Source organism: Artemia sp. Qi Xiang Cuo, chromosome 13 (genome assembly GCF_049724085.1).
Source record: "Artemia sp. Qi Xiang Cuo chromosome 13, ASM4972408v1, whole genome shotgun sequence".
Taxonomy (NCBI): domain Eukaryota; kingdom Metazoa; phylum Arthropoda; class Branchiopoda; order Anostraca; family Artemiidae; genus Artemia; species Artemia sp. Qi Xiang Cuo.
The window spans coordinates 43,040,629-43,058,782 of record NC_142806.1 but is presented as its reverse complement, the minus strand read 5'-3'; the positions used below and the strand labels follow the sequence as shown (position 1 = coordinate 43,058,782).

Below are 18,154 nucleotides of genomic sequence, written 5' to 3'. Positions count from 1 at the left end.
CAGGGTAAGGGTTTTAAGCTATGCCCTGGGGACATTTAAGGTTTTAATTGAAAGCTTTGTCGTAGAAACTTTAAAAAATCCCATTCGATAGAAAATTCAAAGGGCTAGTGCCATTTTTAATAGTCGAAAGCGATTTGAGGGCAAATAACCCTCTCACGCACACCTTTTCCCCAAACACATCCAATCAAAGTTTTTAGATAGCCGTTTTGTTCAACAAAGTCAAAAGTTTTAGAAATTAGGTCTTTGAGGATGATAGCCCCCTTAGAGCCCTCGGGGCAGGGGTTGTAAGTATGCCCTGGGGGCATATAAGGTTTTTATAGATAATGATGTTTTTTAGACTCAAAAAGGGCTCAATTGATTGGAAATTAGAAGGCCTTGTGCCCTTTTTAATAGTCGAAAGTGATTGGAGGACAACTAACACCCCTCTCACACCCACCATTTCCCCAAACACATCCAATCAAAATTTCGAGATAGCCATTTTGTTCGACGTAGTTATAAAAACGAAAATTATATTTTTTAGAATGCCCTTCACCCCCCCCCCCACAGCCCTCAGGGCAAGGGTTTTAAGTTATGCCCTGGGGGCATATATGTTTTTTTTTAGAAAGTGCTGTCGTAGAAAATTCAAAAAGGAATCACTGGATTGGAAATTGAAACGGCTAGTGCCCTTTTTAATGGTCAAAAGTGATTGGAGGGCAGGTAAACCCCCTCTTACGCCAGTAGTAAGGGTGTACGCAATATGAACCCTACAAGGAAACCTAAAATCCTGAGGCATGAATATACAGTGCAGTTTGACGTGCACATTGCAAAAAGCGACCAATCCTTTTATATTATATACCTATAAAGTGATCAAACACGTTTTGAAATTAAATTGAGATTGTATAACGCAGCCAGAGGGGTTTTTGAGACACTTTCATCATAACGTTTTTTTTTGTTTTTTTAATTTAACCGAAAACTAGAAATTGTCAAATTGCATAATCAAAGAATGGTCTCATTCTAGAAATACCGGTTTACAGCTAGTTATAATCATGTTTATTTTTGCTATATATATCGAGCAAATCGGTCATTCTGGATCAGTTGGTTACCAGAAGTTCTAATAAACCTATAAGAATCAATCGGCTCGTTCTAATGGACAATAAAAGAATTATAATGGTAAGTAAATATACATTATTCGTGGACTAACATAAGAACATAACCTTTTTTATTCCTATTATTTGACTTTCACACAGAAAGGGGACTTCTGTAACTATGCAAGCTTTCAAAGTATACATCTATGATAAAATTCACATGTTCATAACAGCGGTTTCGATTTGAAAGGCTACGTCCTTTCTCGTGAGATTCCATTTCACTGTGCTCCCAATTAAGCAAACTTAATGAGAGGATCATTGTCCAACTCAGCCAATAATCAGGGGTAATTATTGTAGAGAAAAAAAATAGGAGGAGGAGTTGGGGGAGGGGGTGCCCTCTATTCGGCTCTAAATGTTTCTTATGCACTTAACAGAACCCCCCCCCTGTTTACGACTTTAATTCATTCATTAGAAATAATTCTTTCACTCAAAAATGTCATTTTCCTGTCATCCATTTAAAATTATCAAAAATAGAATGTGCTCTCTTTGCGGTCTAGATAAAACCGTGTGTGATTAAGACTTTAATCCTCTTACAAGATGGAAGATTTCGTAAACAACCTTCGCACGCGAATGATCTAAATTATGAAAACAAAGGATGGTAGATAGGAACGGAAATGATTAAGGCTACATCAGGGGCAGATCCAGGATTTTTTTTTCGGGGGGGGGGGTTTACTAATTTTTGACTTTTTCGGGGGGGGGGGTTACTAATTTTGACTCAGTTTTCGACTAATTTTACTGATTTGACTTTTCTTTGAAAAACTTATTTTGTGGAAAAAGTTTTTTTAATTAATGAAGAAAAAGAGGCAGATAAATCAAACATGAGATAAAGGAGACACAGTGCTCATGAGAAAAAAGGGGACCCTGTGCTAAATAAGAAAAATTGACGGTGGCTGGACGAGGAATGAGGGCAAGTGTTATTAGTATATTAAGCGCCAAATCTTGACCGAGTACCTTGATGTATGAGACACTATCACATCGCGAAATGGTTGTGGTTTCGAAACATTTCACATGACAACTAAAAGAAAGGGACAAAAGAAAAGTTCTGCTATTGCACGACAATGCAAGGCCTCATTCTACCAGAGTAACTAAATTATTTTTGGATTTCTGTGAAATGAGAGAATTTTGTTTACCCCGACTCCTCCCCCAATATCGATCCTAGTAATTCTCATGTTTTCTGTAGCTTCAAAATCAATATATGAGGGGGGAGGGACATGGGCATACGTAACCTCTTCTTTAGGGGGGCAGCCGATTCTTTGCTGAAGGGTGGGAGGCTGAAGTTATATTGGCAGTTCACAAAACCTTACATTGCCAGCAAGTTCTATCATACCTATGAAATCTTTATTAATAAGCAATCACCAAAAATCAAAATCATCAATAAGCTTCAACATCAATCAATCTTCTTGGATTAGAGCTAAGTCTTTCCAGGCCATTATGGATAATTGCTTCTTGTTTGACTTTTATTCTGTCATCCCAGCTGTTTATTTCCAGCTTTTTCAACCATATACCTTTTATCAACTGCTTTTTTAGCCATCGACCTTTTTTGTAGCTGCTTTTTCAACCATCTGCTTTTCAGCCATGTCCGGTGTAAATATGAATTTCTAGGGGAGGGGGGAGATGCCCCCTCTGCCCTCCTTCCGTATGCCCATGGGAAGGGATAATTTCTGTTTTCAATTAATTGTCTATACTAATTGATGATTAACCCGAGGAAGAAGTTAATGTGTAAGCTACGCGACAAAATTTTACAGAACTTAAGGTGGTCAAGGACCTGCACAACGTGGCTAAATTCCTAAAAATTCATTAAATCCAACAAGATTTTGGTTACAAATAAACTACCATTACTATTATAGGAGAATCTTTTTCTCAAACATTTAGACATAATTGAGAATTTGTCTTTACAAGAGCAGAACCTGGTTTAAGAATTAGCTGAAATGGTTAATAAACTGAGACTTACTTTATTCCCTTGTATAAATTGCAACTACTTTTTTAGGCCTCGGTTTATTTCCCTATTTTGATTAACTTTCAAAACAGTTCTAATAAATAAAATACTTAATTCATAGTGAAGAAAACTATAGTTGTTAATCATTATTCGTTTTTATGGAGTTACCTGTAGGACCCAAGCAGTCAAGTAGTGTGTTAAATTTTGTGTTTTGTCTACTTTGTCTATAACCAGTTTTATTATTCAAGTTATCAGCCTTTCTTCTTCCCTCCTTCTTATATTGCTTTGTGTTTTCTTTTAAAAAAAATGTTTTCCAGTTGAATGTTCGCTTGCTATGCAACTTAGAGAAAATTTTACTTTGCATTCGAGCCTTCCTTTTGGCAACAAATAGGGTATTAGAATGATTTATTTTTCTGTTGTTGAAAAATGAATATCCTTCTAAATATTATTTATGCACTTTGTAGCATTTCATATTCCTAAAGGAAAATTATTAAAAAATTGAAAAATCGGAACTTTTTTGAGCTAGATTTCCTAACCTTTCGTAGGTGTATGTCTGGTTTTATTAATAATATTGGATTTTCTAATAAAGTTGGGTTTTAATTTTCAGAAATAGGAACATACCTGTTTAAAATACATCTGATTTTAATAATTGGGTACATTTTTGCAGATTTTTTAATAAAGTTGGGGTTTAGTTTTCAGAAATATGGACATCCCACTTTGTTTCTCAAAGAAAAAAAAAGTTACAGATTAATTCTAATTTTTTTTTTCAAAAGAAAATAAAAAGTTTCCACTTCAGTTCTGAATTTTTGCAAAGACGGGAAACAAGTTTTGAGTTTCAACTTGAGCTGACATCATACCCTAAAAAAATAATGGAAACAAAGACGAAGTAATGCATTAAAATATCTTTATTGTTATAATTACATGATAAATATCATCCTAAAAATAAACTATGACATCGAAATGGAATAAGTATCATATCACGAGAAAGCATTATGAACAAATTTTATAATAGGCTTTGAAATAACCTTTATTTCTATGGATGAATGGGTGAAGCCTAAAACAAACAGAAATTAGAAGTCCTTGGAAATCAAGTAGTGAGACGATTATGAGTATGAATCGTCAAGGATCGTTAGCATAAATGACCCTAACCACCAAGGACCTCAACCTCCAGAGATCCCCATACACCCAACCTCCAAGGGGCCCCCTCCCCCAATTTTTTTTGGGGGGGGACTTCGATATTATTCAACTTTTTTTACGTATCTTAAAATGACAGGAAATATGCTTACGGCTCTAGCAATCGTACTCGATATGGATAAGTGAGATTGAGATCTCCGGGTTAGAGCTTAATATATTCAGTCTTTGAGTATAAAATACAGGTCCAAATTACAATTTTGTATAGTTTGAAAAGCTAACTTCAAGGATGTATGGTGTTTTCGATTGCGAATTTATTGGCTTGAAGAAGTCATCATGTGGGGTGATTTTTGAATGTGCATTTTATTGCTGACTACAGATCGTAGAGAAGTCTCTTGTTATCACTGGCATAACAACTAAAATATGTATGCGTACAATAGAGACATGTGGCGCAATACATTATGCGTTATAAATAAACTAGGTTTATATGATCGAGTGATACCCCCATTCTATGATGAAGGGAAGAATCTATCCATGGTACAAGAGGAAGTTAGAGAAATATGTAGTTTTTTTGGTGTAACAGCACTATACGCGAAAGGGAATGTACCCACTGACAAACTTTTAATCGACAAATGCAAATCTGATATACCAATATTCAACTTGGAAAATTTTAATTGTGAGAAATTTCCGAGTAAAATACACAATCCAGAGGATGAGGTTCGATTTTTTAGCAGATGGGTGCCGATAAAAATTCCTGCTCGGAATATGTGTATAAGATATCCCAGGAAGAAGAAGAACAACAAAATCCGTGATATAGATTGGGATCACACCAATTGGATGATGAAGGATGATGAATTTTTATAACACCCATCACCACCATGAATATCCAACGGGCTTTTTAAAGACCAACAAATCTATAAGCACTTCGTAACCATGGTCATATGAATCTTTTCTGTGCCTTGACAGAAAACAAAACATCGCATCGTACTAGTCTGAAATAGTTTTTTTTGTACCATGTGAAAAAATTCACAAAGCGTTTGATGCAATGAGCGGCTAATCAGATCAACCCTCGCTATTACTTACCAAAACTCCGTAAACTGAATGCTGAAAACTAATTAGGCACGAAAGGTAGTTTAGTTTTAATTCTGTATCCAAATATGTATAGTTTACTAGGTGTTAGACTATTTGTTAAAGTTAAAAAACAAAAGCCAATCCTCATAAATTAAAGAAAAAGGAGGAACACCCCAGTAGGGACTGACTTTCATATCTCGAGTTGAAGTACCCTTTTTAAGTTTTAGAAGATATCATGCAGTGACAAAGTGTCGTTTACAACTGGTTTGTACATCAAAACAAATATTTTGGCCTAAATACAACAAAAAAGCTATAAAGCATAAAGGCTACGAGAAAGGCAATCAACTTAAAATTATCAAAAAAGTTTGTACACAATCTTTTATATTCTGAAGGCAGGTTGCCACGCGACATTTTTCATATTTGAGCATAAACGCAGTAAGTTAAAAGTGAAATACTATTATAGGCAATGGTTCGGAAGCGTCATTTGGATTTGATTTTGATGTTGGATAAAAATTCAGTCATTTTTATAGAAACTGCATTAGTTTTACGGAAAACATTTTTCAGTGTATTTTAACTTTAAATGAAATGTGTTAAAAGCAAATTCAGTTTGGTTTTTATGTTGGATAAAAATTCGTTCATTTTTATAGAAACTGTAATAGTTTCACGGGGAGCATCTTTCAGTGTGTTTTAAGTTAAAAAAAAGCATTCTTTGAAAATTAAATTTGATTTTGATGTTGGATAAAAATCCATCTATTCTTATAGAAACTGCAATAGTTTCACGGAAAACGTCTTTCAGTGTATTTTAGCTTTAAATGAAGAGTATCAAATACAAATTCATTTTGATTTCGCTGTTGGATAAAAATTCGTTCATTTTTATAGAAACTGCAATAGTTTCGCGAGAATCATCTCTTAGGGTGTATTGAGTTTAAATGAAAATTATTAAGTTCAAATTCGTTTTCATTTTGATGTTGGATAAAAATTCGTTAATTTTTATAGAAACTGCAATAGTTTCAGTATCAAGTATCAAGTATTTCAGTATCAAGTAGTGAGACGATTATGAGTATGAATCGTCAAGGATCGTTAGCATCAATGACCCTAACCACCAAGGACCTCAACCTTCAAAGATCCCCAGACCCCCAACCTCCAAGGGGCCCCCTCCCCCAATTTTTTTTTTGGGGGGGGGACTTCGATATTATTCAACTTTTTTTACGTATCTTAAAATGACAGGAAATATGCTTACGGCTCTAGCAATCGTACTCGATATGGATATGTGAGATTGAGATCTCCGGGTTAGAGCTTAATTTATTCAGTCTTTGAGTATAAAATAAAAGTCTAAATTAAAATTTTGTATAGTTTGAAAAGCAAACTTCAAGGATGTATGGTGTTTTTGATTGTGAATTCATTGGCTTGAAGAAGTCATCATGTGGGGTGATTTTTTAATGTGCATTTTATTGCTGACTACAGATCGTAGAGAAGTCTCTTGTTATCACTGGCATAACAACTAAAATATGTATGCGTACAATAGAGACATGTGGTGCAATACATTATGCGTTATAAACAAACTAGGTATATATGATAGAGTGATACCCCCATTCTATGATGAAGGGAAGGATCTATCCATGGTACAAGAGAAAGTTAGAGAAATATGTAGTTTTTTCGGTGTAACAGCACTATACGCGAAAGGGAATGTACCCACTGATAAACTTTTAATCGACAAATGCAAATCTGATATACCAATATTCAACTTGGAAAATTTTAATTGTGAGAAATTTCCGAGTAAAATACACAATCCAGAGGATGAGGTTCGATTTTTTAGCAGATGGGTGCCGATAAAAATTCCTGCTTGGAATATGTGTATAAGATATCCCAGGAAGAAGAAGAACAACAAAATCCGTGATATAGATTGGGATCACACCAATTGGATGATGAAGGATGATGAATTTTTATAACACCCATCACCACCATGAATATCCAACGGGCTTTTTAAAGACCAACAAATCTATAAGCACTTCGTAACCATGGTCATATGAATCTTTTCTGTGCCTTGACAGAAAACAAAACATCGCATCGTACTAGTCTGAAATAGTTTTTTTTTGTACCATGTGAAAAAATTCACAAAGCGTTTGATGCAATGAGCAGCTAATCAGATCAACCCTCGCTATTACTTACCAAAACTCCGTAAACTGAATGCTGAAAACTAATTAGGCACGAAAGGTAGTTTAGTTTTAATTCTTCATCCAAATATGTATAGTTTACTAGGTGTTAGACTATTTGTTAAAGTTAAAAAACAAAAGCCAATCCTCATAAATTAAAGAAAAAGGAGGAACACCCCAGTAGGGACTGACTTTCATATCTCGAGTTGAAGTACCCTTTTTAAGCATTAGAAGATATCATGCAGTGACAAAGTGTCGTTTACAACTGGTTTGTACATCAAAACAAATATTTTGGCCTAAATACAACAAAAAAGCTATCAAGCATAAAGGCTACGAGAAAGGCAATCAACTTAAAATTATCAAAAAAGTTTGTACACAATCTTTTATATTCTGAAGGCAGGTTGCCACGCGACATTTTTCATATTTGAGCATAAACGCAGTAAGTTAAAAGTGAAATACTATTATAGGCAATGGTTCGGAAGCGTCATTTGGATTTGATTTTGATGTTGGATAAAAATTCAGTCATTTTTATAGAAACTGCATTAGTTTCACGGAAAACATCTTTCAGTGTATTTTAACTTTAAATGAAATGTGTTAGAAGCAAATTCAGTTTGGTTTTTATGTTGGATAAAAATTCGTTCATTTTTATAGAAACTGTAATAGTTTCACGGGGAGCATCTTTCAGTGTGTTTTAAGTTAAAAAAAAGCATTCTTTGAAAATTAAATTTGATTTTGATGTTGGATAAAAATCCATCTATTCTTATAGAAACTGCAATAGTTTCACGGAAAACGTCTTTAAGTGTATTTTAGGTTTAAATGAAGAGTATCAAATACAAATTCATTTTGATTTCGCTGTTGGATAAAAATTCGTTCATTTTTATAGAAACTGCAATAGTTTCGCGAGAATCATCTTTTACGGTGTATTGAGTTTAAATGAAAATTATTAAATTCAAATTCGTTTTCATTTTAATGTTGAATAAAAATTCCTTTATTCCTATAGAATTCGCAATAGTTTCATGGTACGCATCTTTCAGGTTTTTTTTAAGTTTAAACGAAAAGTAGTAAATGCACTTTCATTTTGATTTTGATTCTGGATAAAAATTCATTCATTTTTATAGAAACTGCAATATTTTCACGAGAACCATCTTTTAGCGTATTTTAAGTTTATATGCAAAGTATTAAATGCAAATTCATTTTGATTTTAAAATTCGTTCATTTTTATAGAAACTGCAATAGTTTCACAGGAAGCATCTTTCAGCGTGTTTTAAGATTAAAAGAAAAGCATTAAATGGAAACTCATTTTGATTTTGATGTTGGGTATAAATTTAGTCATTTTTATAGAAACTGCAATAGTTTCCCGGGAACTATCTTTCAGCGTGTTTTAAGTTTAAATGAAAAGTATTCAATGAAAATTAAATTTGATTTTGATGTTGGATAAAAATCCATCCATTCTAATAGCAACTGCAATAGTTTCACGGAAAACATCTTCTGATTTAATACATGCAATAAACTAGCTAGTGTCGATAACCAGACATAAAGTACCAGTGGGAAAGCCGCATCGTGTCTCTGAACAAGCATAGAGTACGATTGTTTGAGCCTGATTATAGATGGCAGCACACCCGCTCAGACACAGTCATAGTGAGAGAGACATGCCAAAAATTGGGTTAATCTAGGTTCACTTAGAGTGGCGCCACTCTAAGTGAACCTAGATTAACCCAATTTTTTGCATGTCTCTCTCACTATGACTGTGTGTCTGAGCGGGTGTGCTCATCAATCATCAATTATCAATTAGTTATCAATTAGTGTAGACAATTAATTGAAAACAAAAATTATCCCTTCCCGTGGGCATACGGAAGGGGGCAGAGGGGGCATCTCCCCCCTAGAAATTCAAATTTACACCGGATATGGCTGAAAAGCAGACGGTTGAAAAAGCAGCTTAAAAAAGGTAGATGGCTAAAAAAGCAGTTGATAAAAGGTATATGGTTGAAAAAGCTGGAAATAAATAGCTGGGCTGACAGAATAAAAGTCAAACAAGAAGCAATTATCCATAATGCCCTGGAAAGACTTAGCTCTAATCCAAGAAGATTGATTAATGCTGAAGCTTATTGAGGATTTTGATTTTTGGTGATTGCTTATTAATAAATATTTCATAGGTATGATAGAACTTGCTGTCAATGTAAGGTTTTGTGAACTGCCAATATAACTTCAGCCCCCGCCCTTCATCACAGAATCGGCTGCCCCCCTTAGAGAAGAGGTTACGTATGCCCCCCCTCATATATTGATTTTGAAGCTATAGAAAACATGAGAATTACTAGGATCGATTTTGGGGGAGGAATCGGGGTAAACAAAATTCTCTCATTTCACAGAAATCCAAAAATAATTTAGTTAGTCCGGTAGAATGAGGGCTTGCATTGTCGTGCAATAGCAGAACTTTTCTTTTGTCCCATTCTTTTAGGGGTCATGTGAAATGTTTCGAAACCACAACCATTTCACGATGTGACAGTGTCTCATACATCAAGGTACTCGGTCAATATTTGGCGCTTAATATACTAATAACACTTGCCCTCATTCCTCATCCTGCCACCGTCAATTTTTCTGATTTAGCACAGGGTCTCCTTTTTTCTCATGAGCACTGTGTCTCCTTTATTTCATGTTTGATTTATCTGCCTCTTTTTCTTCATTAATTAAAAAAACTTTTGCCACAAAATAACTTTTTCAAAGAAAAGTTAAATCAGTAAAATTAGTGGAAAACTGAGTCAAAAATTAGTAACCCCCCCCCCCCTCCGCCCGAAAAAGTAAAAAATTAGTAACCCCCCCCCCCCGAAAAAAAAATCCTGGATCTGCCCCTGATGTAGCCTTAATCATTTCTGTTCCTATCTACCATCCTTAGTTTTCATAATTTAGATAATGCGCGTGCGAAGGTTGTTTACGAAATCTTCCATCTTGTAAGAGGATTAAAGTCTTAATCACACACGGTTTTATGTAGACCGCAAAGAGAGCACATTCTATTTTGATGATTTTAAATGCATGACGGGAAAATGACATTTTTGAGTGAAAGAATTATTTCTAATGAATGAATTAAAGTCGTAAACAGGGGGGGGTTCTGTTAAGTGCATAAGAAACATTTAGAGCCGAATAGAGGGCACCCCCTCCCCCAAATCCTCCTCCTCCTCCTCTTTTTTTTCTCTACAATAATTACCCTTGATTATTGGCTAAGTTGGACAATGATCCTGTCATTAAGTTTGCTTAATTGAGAGCGCAGTGAAATGTAATCTCACGAGAAAGCACGTAGCCTTTCTCATCAAAACAGCTGTTATGAACATGTGAATTTTATCATAGATGTATACTTTGAAAGCTTGCATAGTTACAGAAGTCCCCTTTCTGTGTGAAACTCAAATAATAGGAATAAAAAAGGTTATGTTCTTATGTTAGTCCACGAATAATGTATATTTACTTACCATTATAATTCTTTTATTGTCCATTAGAACGAGCCGATTGATTCTTATAGGTTTATTAGAACTTCTAGTAACCAACTGATCCAGAATGACCGATTTGCTCGATATATATAGCAAAAAAAACATGATTACAACTAGCTGTAAACCGGTATTTCTAGAATGAGACCATTCTTTGATTACGCAATTTGACAATTTCTAGTTTTCGGTAAAAAAAACAAAAAAAAACACGTTATGATGAAAGTGTCTCACAAACCCCTCTGGCTGCGTTATACAATCTCAATTTTACTTTCAAAACGTGTTTGATCAGTTTATAGGTATATAATATAAAAGGATTGGTCGCTTTTTGCAATGTGCACGTCAAACTGCACTGTATATTCATGCCTCAGGATTGTAAGTTTCCTTGTAGGGTTCATATTGCGTACACCCTTACTACTTACGCCCACCATTTCCCCAAACACGTCCAATCAAAATTTTGAGATAGCAATTTTGTTCAAAGTAGTTGAAAATTCTGGAAATTAGGTCTTTGAGGATGGCAACCCCCCTCCAGATCCCTAAGGGCAAGGGTTGTAAGTTATGCCCTGGGGACATATTAGGTTTTTATTGAAAGCGTTGTCGTAGAAACTTCAAAAGGGTCCATACGATTGGAAGTTAAAGGGGCTAGTACCATTTTTAATAGTTAAAAGTGATTGTAGAGCAACTAATGTTCCTCTCACGTCCACCATTTCCCCAAACACATCCAATCAAAATTTTGATATAGCCGTTTTGTTTCACGTAGTTGAAAGTTTTGGAAGTTAGGTCTTTGACAACCCCCTCACAGCCTTCAGGGCAAGGATTTTAACTTATGCCCTGGGGGCATATAAGGTGTTTATAGAAAGCGTCGTCGTAGAAACTCAAAAAGGGCTCATTCGATTGGAAATTGAAAGTATTTAAGGTATTATTTTTTTTTTCCATGAAAAGACTATGCCAATATAAAACGAACAAAAATTAATTAAAAAAGACTTTTTCCAAAAAATAATTTTTTTAAGACAAGTAAAGAACTCTTAAACCAAAGAACATTAAACCAAAAATGAGCCAAAATAAAATCAAATAATCTACCAAGCGTGAAACTACCACAAATCAGCATCGATAAATAAATGAAACCCAAAACGAACAGAAATTACAATAAATAACTGAGTCAAACTCAAAATGAGCAGAAATTAACATGAGTAGGGCTCAAAACCCTATGCATTTCCAAGGCCAGAAAATAATTTGCACTTTACTGAAAAAATGCAAATGAATGTACATTGTCAGTTTAATATACATATACTTATATTTAGCAATCAAAATGTTAATATTATTTGATTTATTAAAGTCATAAAAGTAAAAACATTTATATTTTTAAATTTTATATATTAAATTGCTACATTATATAAACATGATATATTTAATTGCTATAGCCAAGTTCTTTTTGTTACTTAAGTCTGAGCTTCCATAGTTTATTATCAATAAGTTCTGCTGTAAGATGATTTTATACTCTTAGAAACCAATTTCACCAATTTCTCCTTGCTCATCTAATATTTTCCGTATAATTACCCATTTTATAAGTTGTGTTCCACTCCTCAATGTATGCACCCTCCAGGCTAAAATCTTACCTATGTACCTTGTGCTGATTCTGGAAATTAATATTTATATCAAAACTAGTTCAGAGCTTGACTAAGATGCGTCATAAGAAATCAATTCCGTAAAAAGGTATCACCGCCAACTGAATCAATATATCACCCTAACTTCATTGGCGAATATAGGAAATGGAGCTATCTTAACTAGACCTGGGGCATCAATAGGAAGGAGGTTAATTGCCCCTTCGAATTAAAAAAAAACATTTTTGGTTTAAAAAAGACCTTTATTAGTATTTTCCAAATATAGAATGAAAACAATCCTTCCCTCTCCCTAGATTTCGAAAAATATTTTTTTTTGTTAAAAAAAACAAGAAAATTGTCACACCTCCCCCATATTTTCATGATTTAGTGATCCTAAAAAGTGCAAAAAAAACTAAAAAAAAAAAAATTGGACTGTCCAAACAATCAAAACTGTTGGGTACTATTTATGTACAGAATGTCAAAGCAATAACTTATCAGTTAGTCACTCTAATCTCTTGTCATTTAATTGATAAAAGGTACTTTAGCGCTTCATTATTTAGCCATTACGGCAAAGTGGCTAAATAATGAAGCGACACTACTTTATGCAAATCGCTGCACAAAAATTTGATTAATCCAGTTTTGGAACGTTTAAGAATAGTTTTGACGTGATTTTTGTTCATTCTTATACCAGAAAAGCAAAGACTGAATAATGTACCAACGACGAGAATAATCTTCAGAAATTATAAATAATGTATCCTAAAATAACACTTTTATTTCGTTCTTCCTTTTCAAAGCATCTGATTTGGTCACCTTCTGGAAAATCTCTAAAGATGGTAAGCAATGTTCGATCATCTTATTTCAACCTAAACTAAGAAATTCAGCCAATCTCCTACCAGCTTGTGATTGTCTTAAAACTAAATAGATAGAAATTACTAATGCACGTTCAAGATGCAAGAGCTCCGCATTTTGATTCAACTTTCAGTCATGGTCGAATCTTAGCGAAAAAGAACGTTTCAAAGCAAAGAGTATGGTCATGAGAGCATTATAAGATTTTGAATACTTACTCTCCTTCGTTTTCCCATTTCTTTTGATTGTAAAGTGTTCCTCCCTGCGTTTCCAAAAATGAAAGCGCTAGTTCTGTGGGACATTCCATATTTGGTAGCTTTTCAACTGAATTTGTCTCAGCAGATGAGCCACTTGGATGTCTAGAAAGTTATGGAATAAGGCAAAGCAAAGCTGATACAAAATTCGTAACATAAACGACAAAAAAAGAGAGAGAAAAAAAAAATGTAATTTCAAATTACGAATGTGGCGTTACAGCGTAACGTTTTCTGTTTCATATAAGATCAAGCTAAATTGATTAGAAGTAAGTCACCTAATATTTAAAAAAGAGAGAGAGAAGTCTGCATCTCAGTCCCTAGAGCTGAAATTCAAAAAAAAATTTGGTGTACTGGGTATATTGTTTAGTCTATAAGTGGTATGAGTAAACTGTTCTATTAGAAATGGCTTACAACGATCACAGGCAGCTGAGAGTTATTTTTACACTTACTTAATTGGGGTTTTCCATAAAATTGGGGGTATGCTCAGAATTCCGAGTGAACTTACGAATTTTTCAGTCTTCACCCATATTAAACTGAGAGAAGTTGTTCTTAGCCTATTATAACGTAAATATTAATTTAATTTAACTTACTTTTTGAAAGTATGGCTTGCTATTCTTTTTGCCGTGGCTAGAAAGAATTTGAGCAAACTCATTATTTTTTCCGTTTTAGAAGAAAATTTCTTACTCCTCACATTTTTGAATTTTGAAGAGGAAAAGAAGTTTTGCGAAGGGAAAGTCATTTATCGACCAAGTTTTTCAGTGTTCTATTAAAATTTCAAAAAATTGTCCGGCAATTTATAAGAAATCATCAGTGACTTCGCGAGTAGAGGGGCTGTGATCAATATGCCTTTAGTTTGGCTTCAACCCTTTCTCCTACAGTTATATACATTTTATTCTCAAAAGGGCACTTTATTATGACGTAATTCACTGGGGACTAGAACCCCTCCCCCCCCAATGCGTCCGACTGGCAAAAACGTAGCAAAATGCATATAAACACATTTTGGATGCGTTTTTTGAAGTTCTTTGGTGTACCCCCCCCCCTCAAACAAGAATCCTGGATACGCCCTTGTCAACCACATAGATGGAAAGTTATAGTGAAAAACTGTGAAAATGAGGGAGTATATGTTTTTGTAGAGTCACAAAAACTACGGAGAAAACTGAAAGGACAGCTGGTAGATATAGATATTGATTCTTGCAACGGTCAAACGTATGTACAGGCTTATTTTTCTAATCAGGCCAGTATCAATCATTTATAGGCAGTTTCAGCACCGTGTTTTTATGGGGCAGACATTCGTTTCCATCTGTTAGCGTTTTGATTGAAATGAGTTGTAAGAATGGATCGACTAATGCAAGGAAATTGAAAGTAAGTATATTAAATAAACTATCAGTGGAAGTTATAGTGTGTGTGGGGGACTTTGGGGATGTAGGGAATTTTCTTTTATGGGAAGCAATGTCTATACCACTAAAGATACATGCGGTTTCTCTTAGGCAAGCTAAAGAGACGAAGAAGGCCAGATCGTCCAGTCTAGTAAATGAGACGTCTGGTATGCAAATCCAGGTTGCGAATAATTTGAGAGTTTGTACTTTCCCTCGAAAGGCTCGACACATTAATAGGCACCAACAATCAGGGTTCAGGTTACGGGCAAATGGTTACCCAGCATATCCTACAATATGCTGGGCCAGTTCTGATTTAAGGATGATTTAATAATTTCGGCTATAAAAGTAAGGGAATATAAGAAGATTAAAAGACTTGCAAGGAGGGAGTATAACAGGGAGAGGCTGTCTGCAGTATCAGACATTATGGCATCAAGGGCGGGAACCATTTTGGGAAAAATGGGCACGATTTTTCATGAGGAACACATTTTGGTACGCATATAAGATGCGTCAGCCTGTCGGTGTCAACTTACGGAAAGGGAGGAGGTCCTCACCTAAAGGGATATTGGTAATGTTAATGACGTGGTTGAGTCGGATTAAGTTGGAAAGGGCAAAGCCAACACCTGTTTTGGCCCTATCAACAACTAGTGGGTCAACCTACCAAGGTGCAATCTCAGCTAAACCCCTGAGAAATTCCTTTCCTCCTCATAACTTTTTACCTGCCCTTTCCAGAGCTGCACCTTATACCTATTTATCTCAATCTCACTCTCAGTCAGCGCAGGCAACTGCTTCCCATTTTTATTTTTCTGGCCAACAATGGCTGATAAATGTCTCTCCCTCTAAAAAAAAACTATACCCCTTTACAGCATCCCCATCATGGCAAAATGGGCCGTACCGTTGATGGTTCCCTCAGTGAAGACCTCACGATAGTTGGAACCGTCTCAATTTCTTACTTTTCAACCTTGCCTCAAAAGCAGATTTTTCTTTTTGTTTCAGGTTTGAAACTCATTCCGTTGATAGTGAATGGGAGACTGCTTGAGTTAAACTCTCAAGACGTCTGGTGGCACCCCAGACACCAGGATTCCATGGAGGGAGTTGAATAGGGGGCAAAACTTACTGATCAGCACTTGCTTCTTGTGCCCCTTTGCCATACCCCTGCCTAAGGTTGTCAGTTGAGAACAATTCTCCTCTTTCTGCTCTCCTTTTCTTTCTGTATTCGTACCTGTACTTCCTGGGTCCCAGTTTTTCTGGATATTCAGCTGAGGCCCTGCAATACATATTCTCTGCCTGCAAGGTTAAGGAGGAGTCTTACTCCCCCCTTGGAAAATACCACCCCCCATGGAAAATACCCCCCCCCGGAAAATATCCCTCCCTCCGTGGAAAATAAGGCTTTCCAAATTTGAAAATTTTATTTGAGTTTAATTTTTTTAATTTCCGTAGGGCGAAGGAACTTTGGTACTTGTGTGTTATGCGCCACTCACTCAAGTTTACACAGTGTAAAACTCGAGAACACACCGGTTTTTGTGTTAGTTTCTTCATAACTTTAGAAATAAATGTGGGTTATAGATTTTCTCATTAGGGGGGGGGGGGGGGAAAGCATAGCGGGTCTGCATGCAAAATGTGTTTGGTACAATTATTCTGCATATTAGATAGATACATAAATAAGTGTATTTTAAAGCCAAATACACGGCAATGAACACAGTAAAATAACATAATGAATATAGTGAATGGGGGGTATTTAATCCCGCGGAAAATGTCCCCCACCACGAAAAATCCCCCCCCTCCCCACGGAAAGTAACCCCCGCAGAAAATACTCCCTCCTAGGAAAATACCCAAGCGGAAAATACCCTCCACCCCCTCTGGAAAACAAGGTTTCTAAATTCAAAACTTATGTTTGAGTTTTTTTTATAGTTTCGTTGAAAAGTCGTAAGGAACGGGAAAAAGAGGAATTTACACACCAGAAGTGTCTTAAAAACTTAGAAAAAAAAAAATACAAATCCATCCATTTGTGTTGAAAAGACTTCCATATGAACTTCTGCAATTTTTTGGCAGTAGCAGGTGCCAAATTAAAAAAAAAATTGAAGAAAAAATAATTTAGGCGAACAATCATCAAAATCAAGCTAAAACATATGGCACCAAAAAGTTTAAGAATGTTTGGCTATCCTTTGAAAGGATAGTTGGCTTTGGGAACCAACTAATTCTAAATTCTTTAAGTTTTTACGGACAAAAGCGTTGTCAAATTCTACAAGTTTGTTTTTCTTATCTTCCAAATGTAAAACTATCACAAATCACCATTAACAAATAAATGAAACCCAAAACTAACCGAAATTTTAATAGATAGCCTAGTCAAAATCAAAACGAGCAACAATTAAAAGGAGTATGGCTGACAACACCCATGTCTTCTTCAGATCAGAAAATAATTTCCACTTCACTTAAAAAAAAAAACAAAAAAAACGTGTCAGTTTGATATACATATTCTCATTTTCATTAAGATTCTATCGCTTCTAGGGGATGTTTCCCCCTTTTTTCAAAAATAAGGCAAGTTTTTTCAGGCTCGTAATTTAATCTTGTGGTTTGATTTTCATTAATATTCTATCACTTTTAGGGGGTGTTTCCCCCTATTTTCGAAAATAAGGCAAATTTTTCCAGGCTCGTAGTTTTGATGGGTAAGACTAAACTTGATGAAACTTATATATTTGAAATCAGCATAAAGATGCGATTCTTTTGAAGTGGTATCAAAATTCCGTTTTTTAGAGTTTCGGTTACTATTGAGCCGGGTCGCTCCTTACTTACAGTTCGTTACCACGAACTGTTTGATCTCTGATCAAAGTTTATGCTATTTATGCCTTTCATTTATATTATTTTGCTGTTTTCATGGCCGTATATTTGGCTTTAAAATACACTTATTTGTCTATCTATCTAATATGCAGAATACTTGTACCAAACACATTTTGCATGCAGACCCGCTATACCCCCCCCCCCCCCCTAATGTGCAAATCTATAGCCCAAATTTATTTCTAAAGTAAGGAAGAAAATAACGAAAAAACCAATGTGTTCTCGAATTTTTCACAGCGTAAACTTTAGTGGGTGGCGCATAATACACAAGTGCAAAAAGTTCCTTCCCCCTACGGAAATAAAAAAAAAATAAAACTCAAATAAAATTAAAATTTGGAAAGCCTTATTTATCACGGGGTT

General features: G+C 35.2%; 1 protein-coding gene across 1 annotated transcript in view; it reads right to left on the bottom strand.

The window, feature by feature from the left end:
• The window catches only part of LOC148945313 (uncharacterized), a 76,917-nt gene that overhangs the window by 27,921 nt on the left and 30,842 nt on the right, over window positions 1–18,154 (bottom strand). The window contains exon 4 of the mRNA XM_089098998.1: window positions 13,551–13,691. Within this exon, the coding sequence (XP_088955124.1) occupies window positions 13,551–13,691 (141 nt within the window). The remainder of the gene's footprint in view (window positions 1–13,550; window positions 13,692–18,154) is intronic.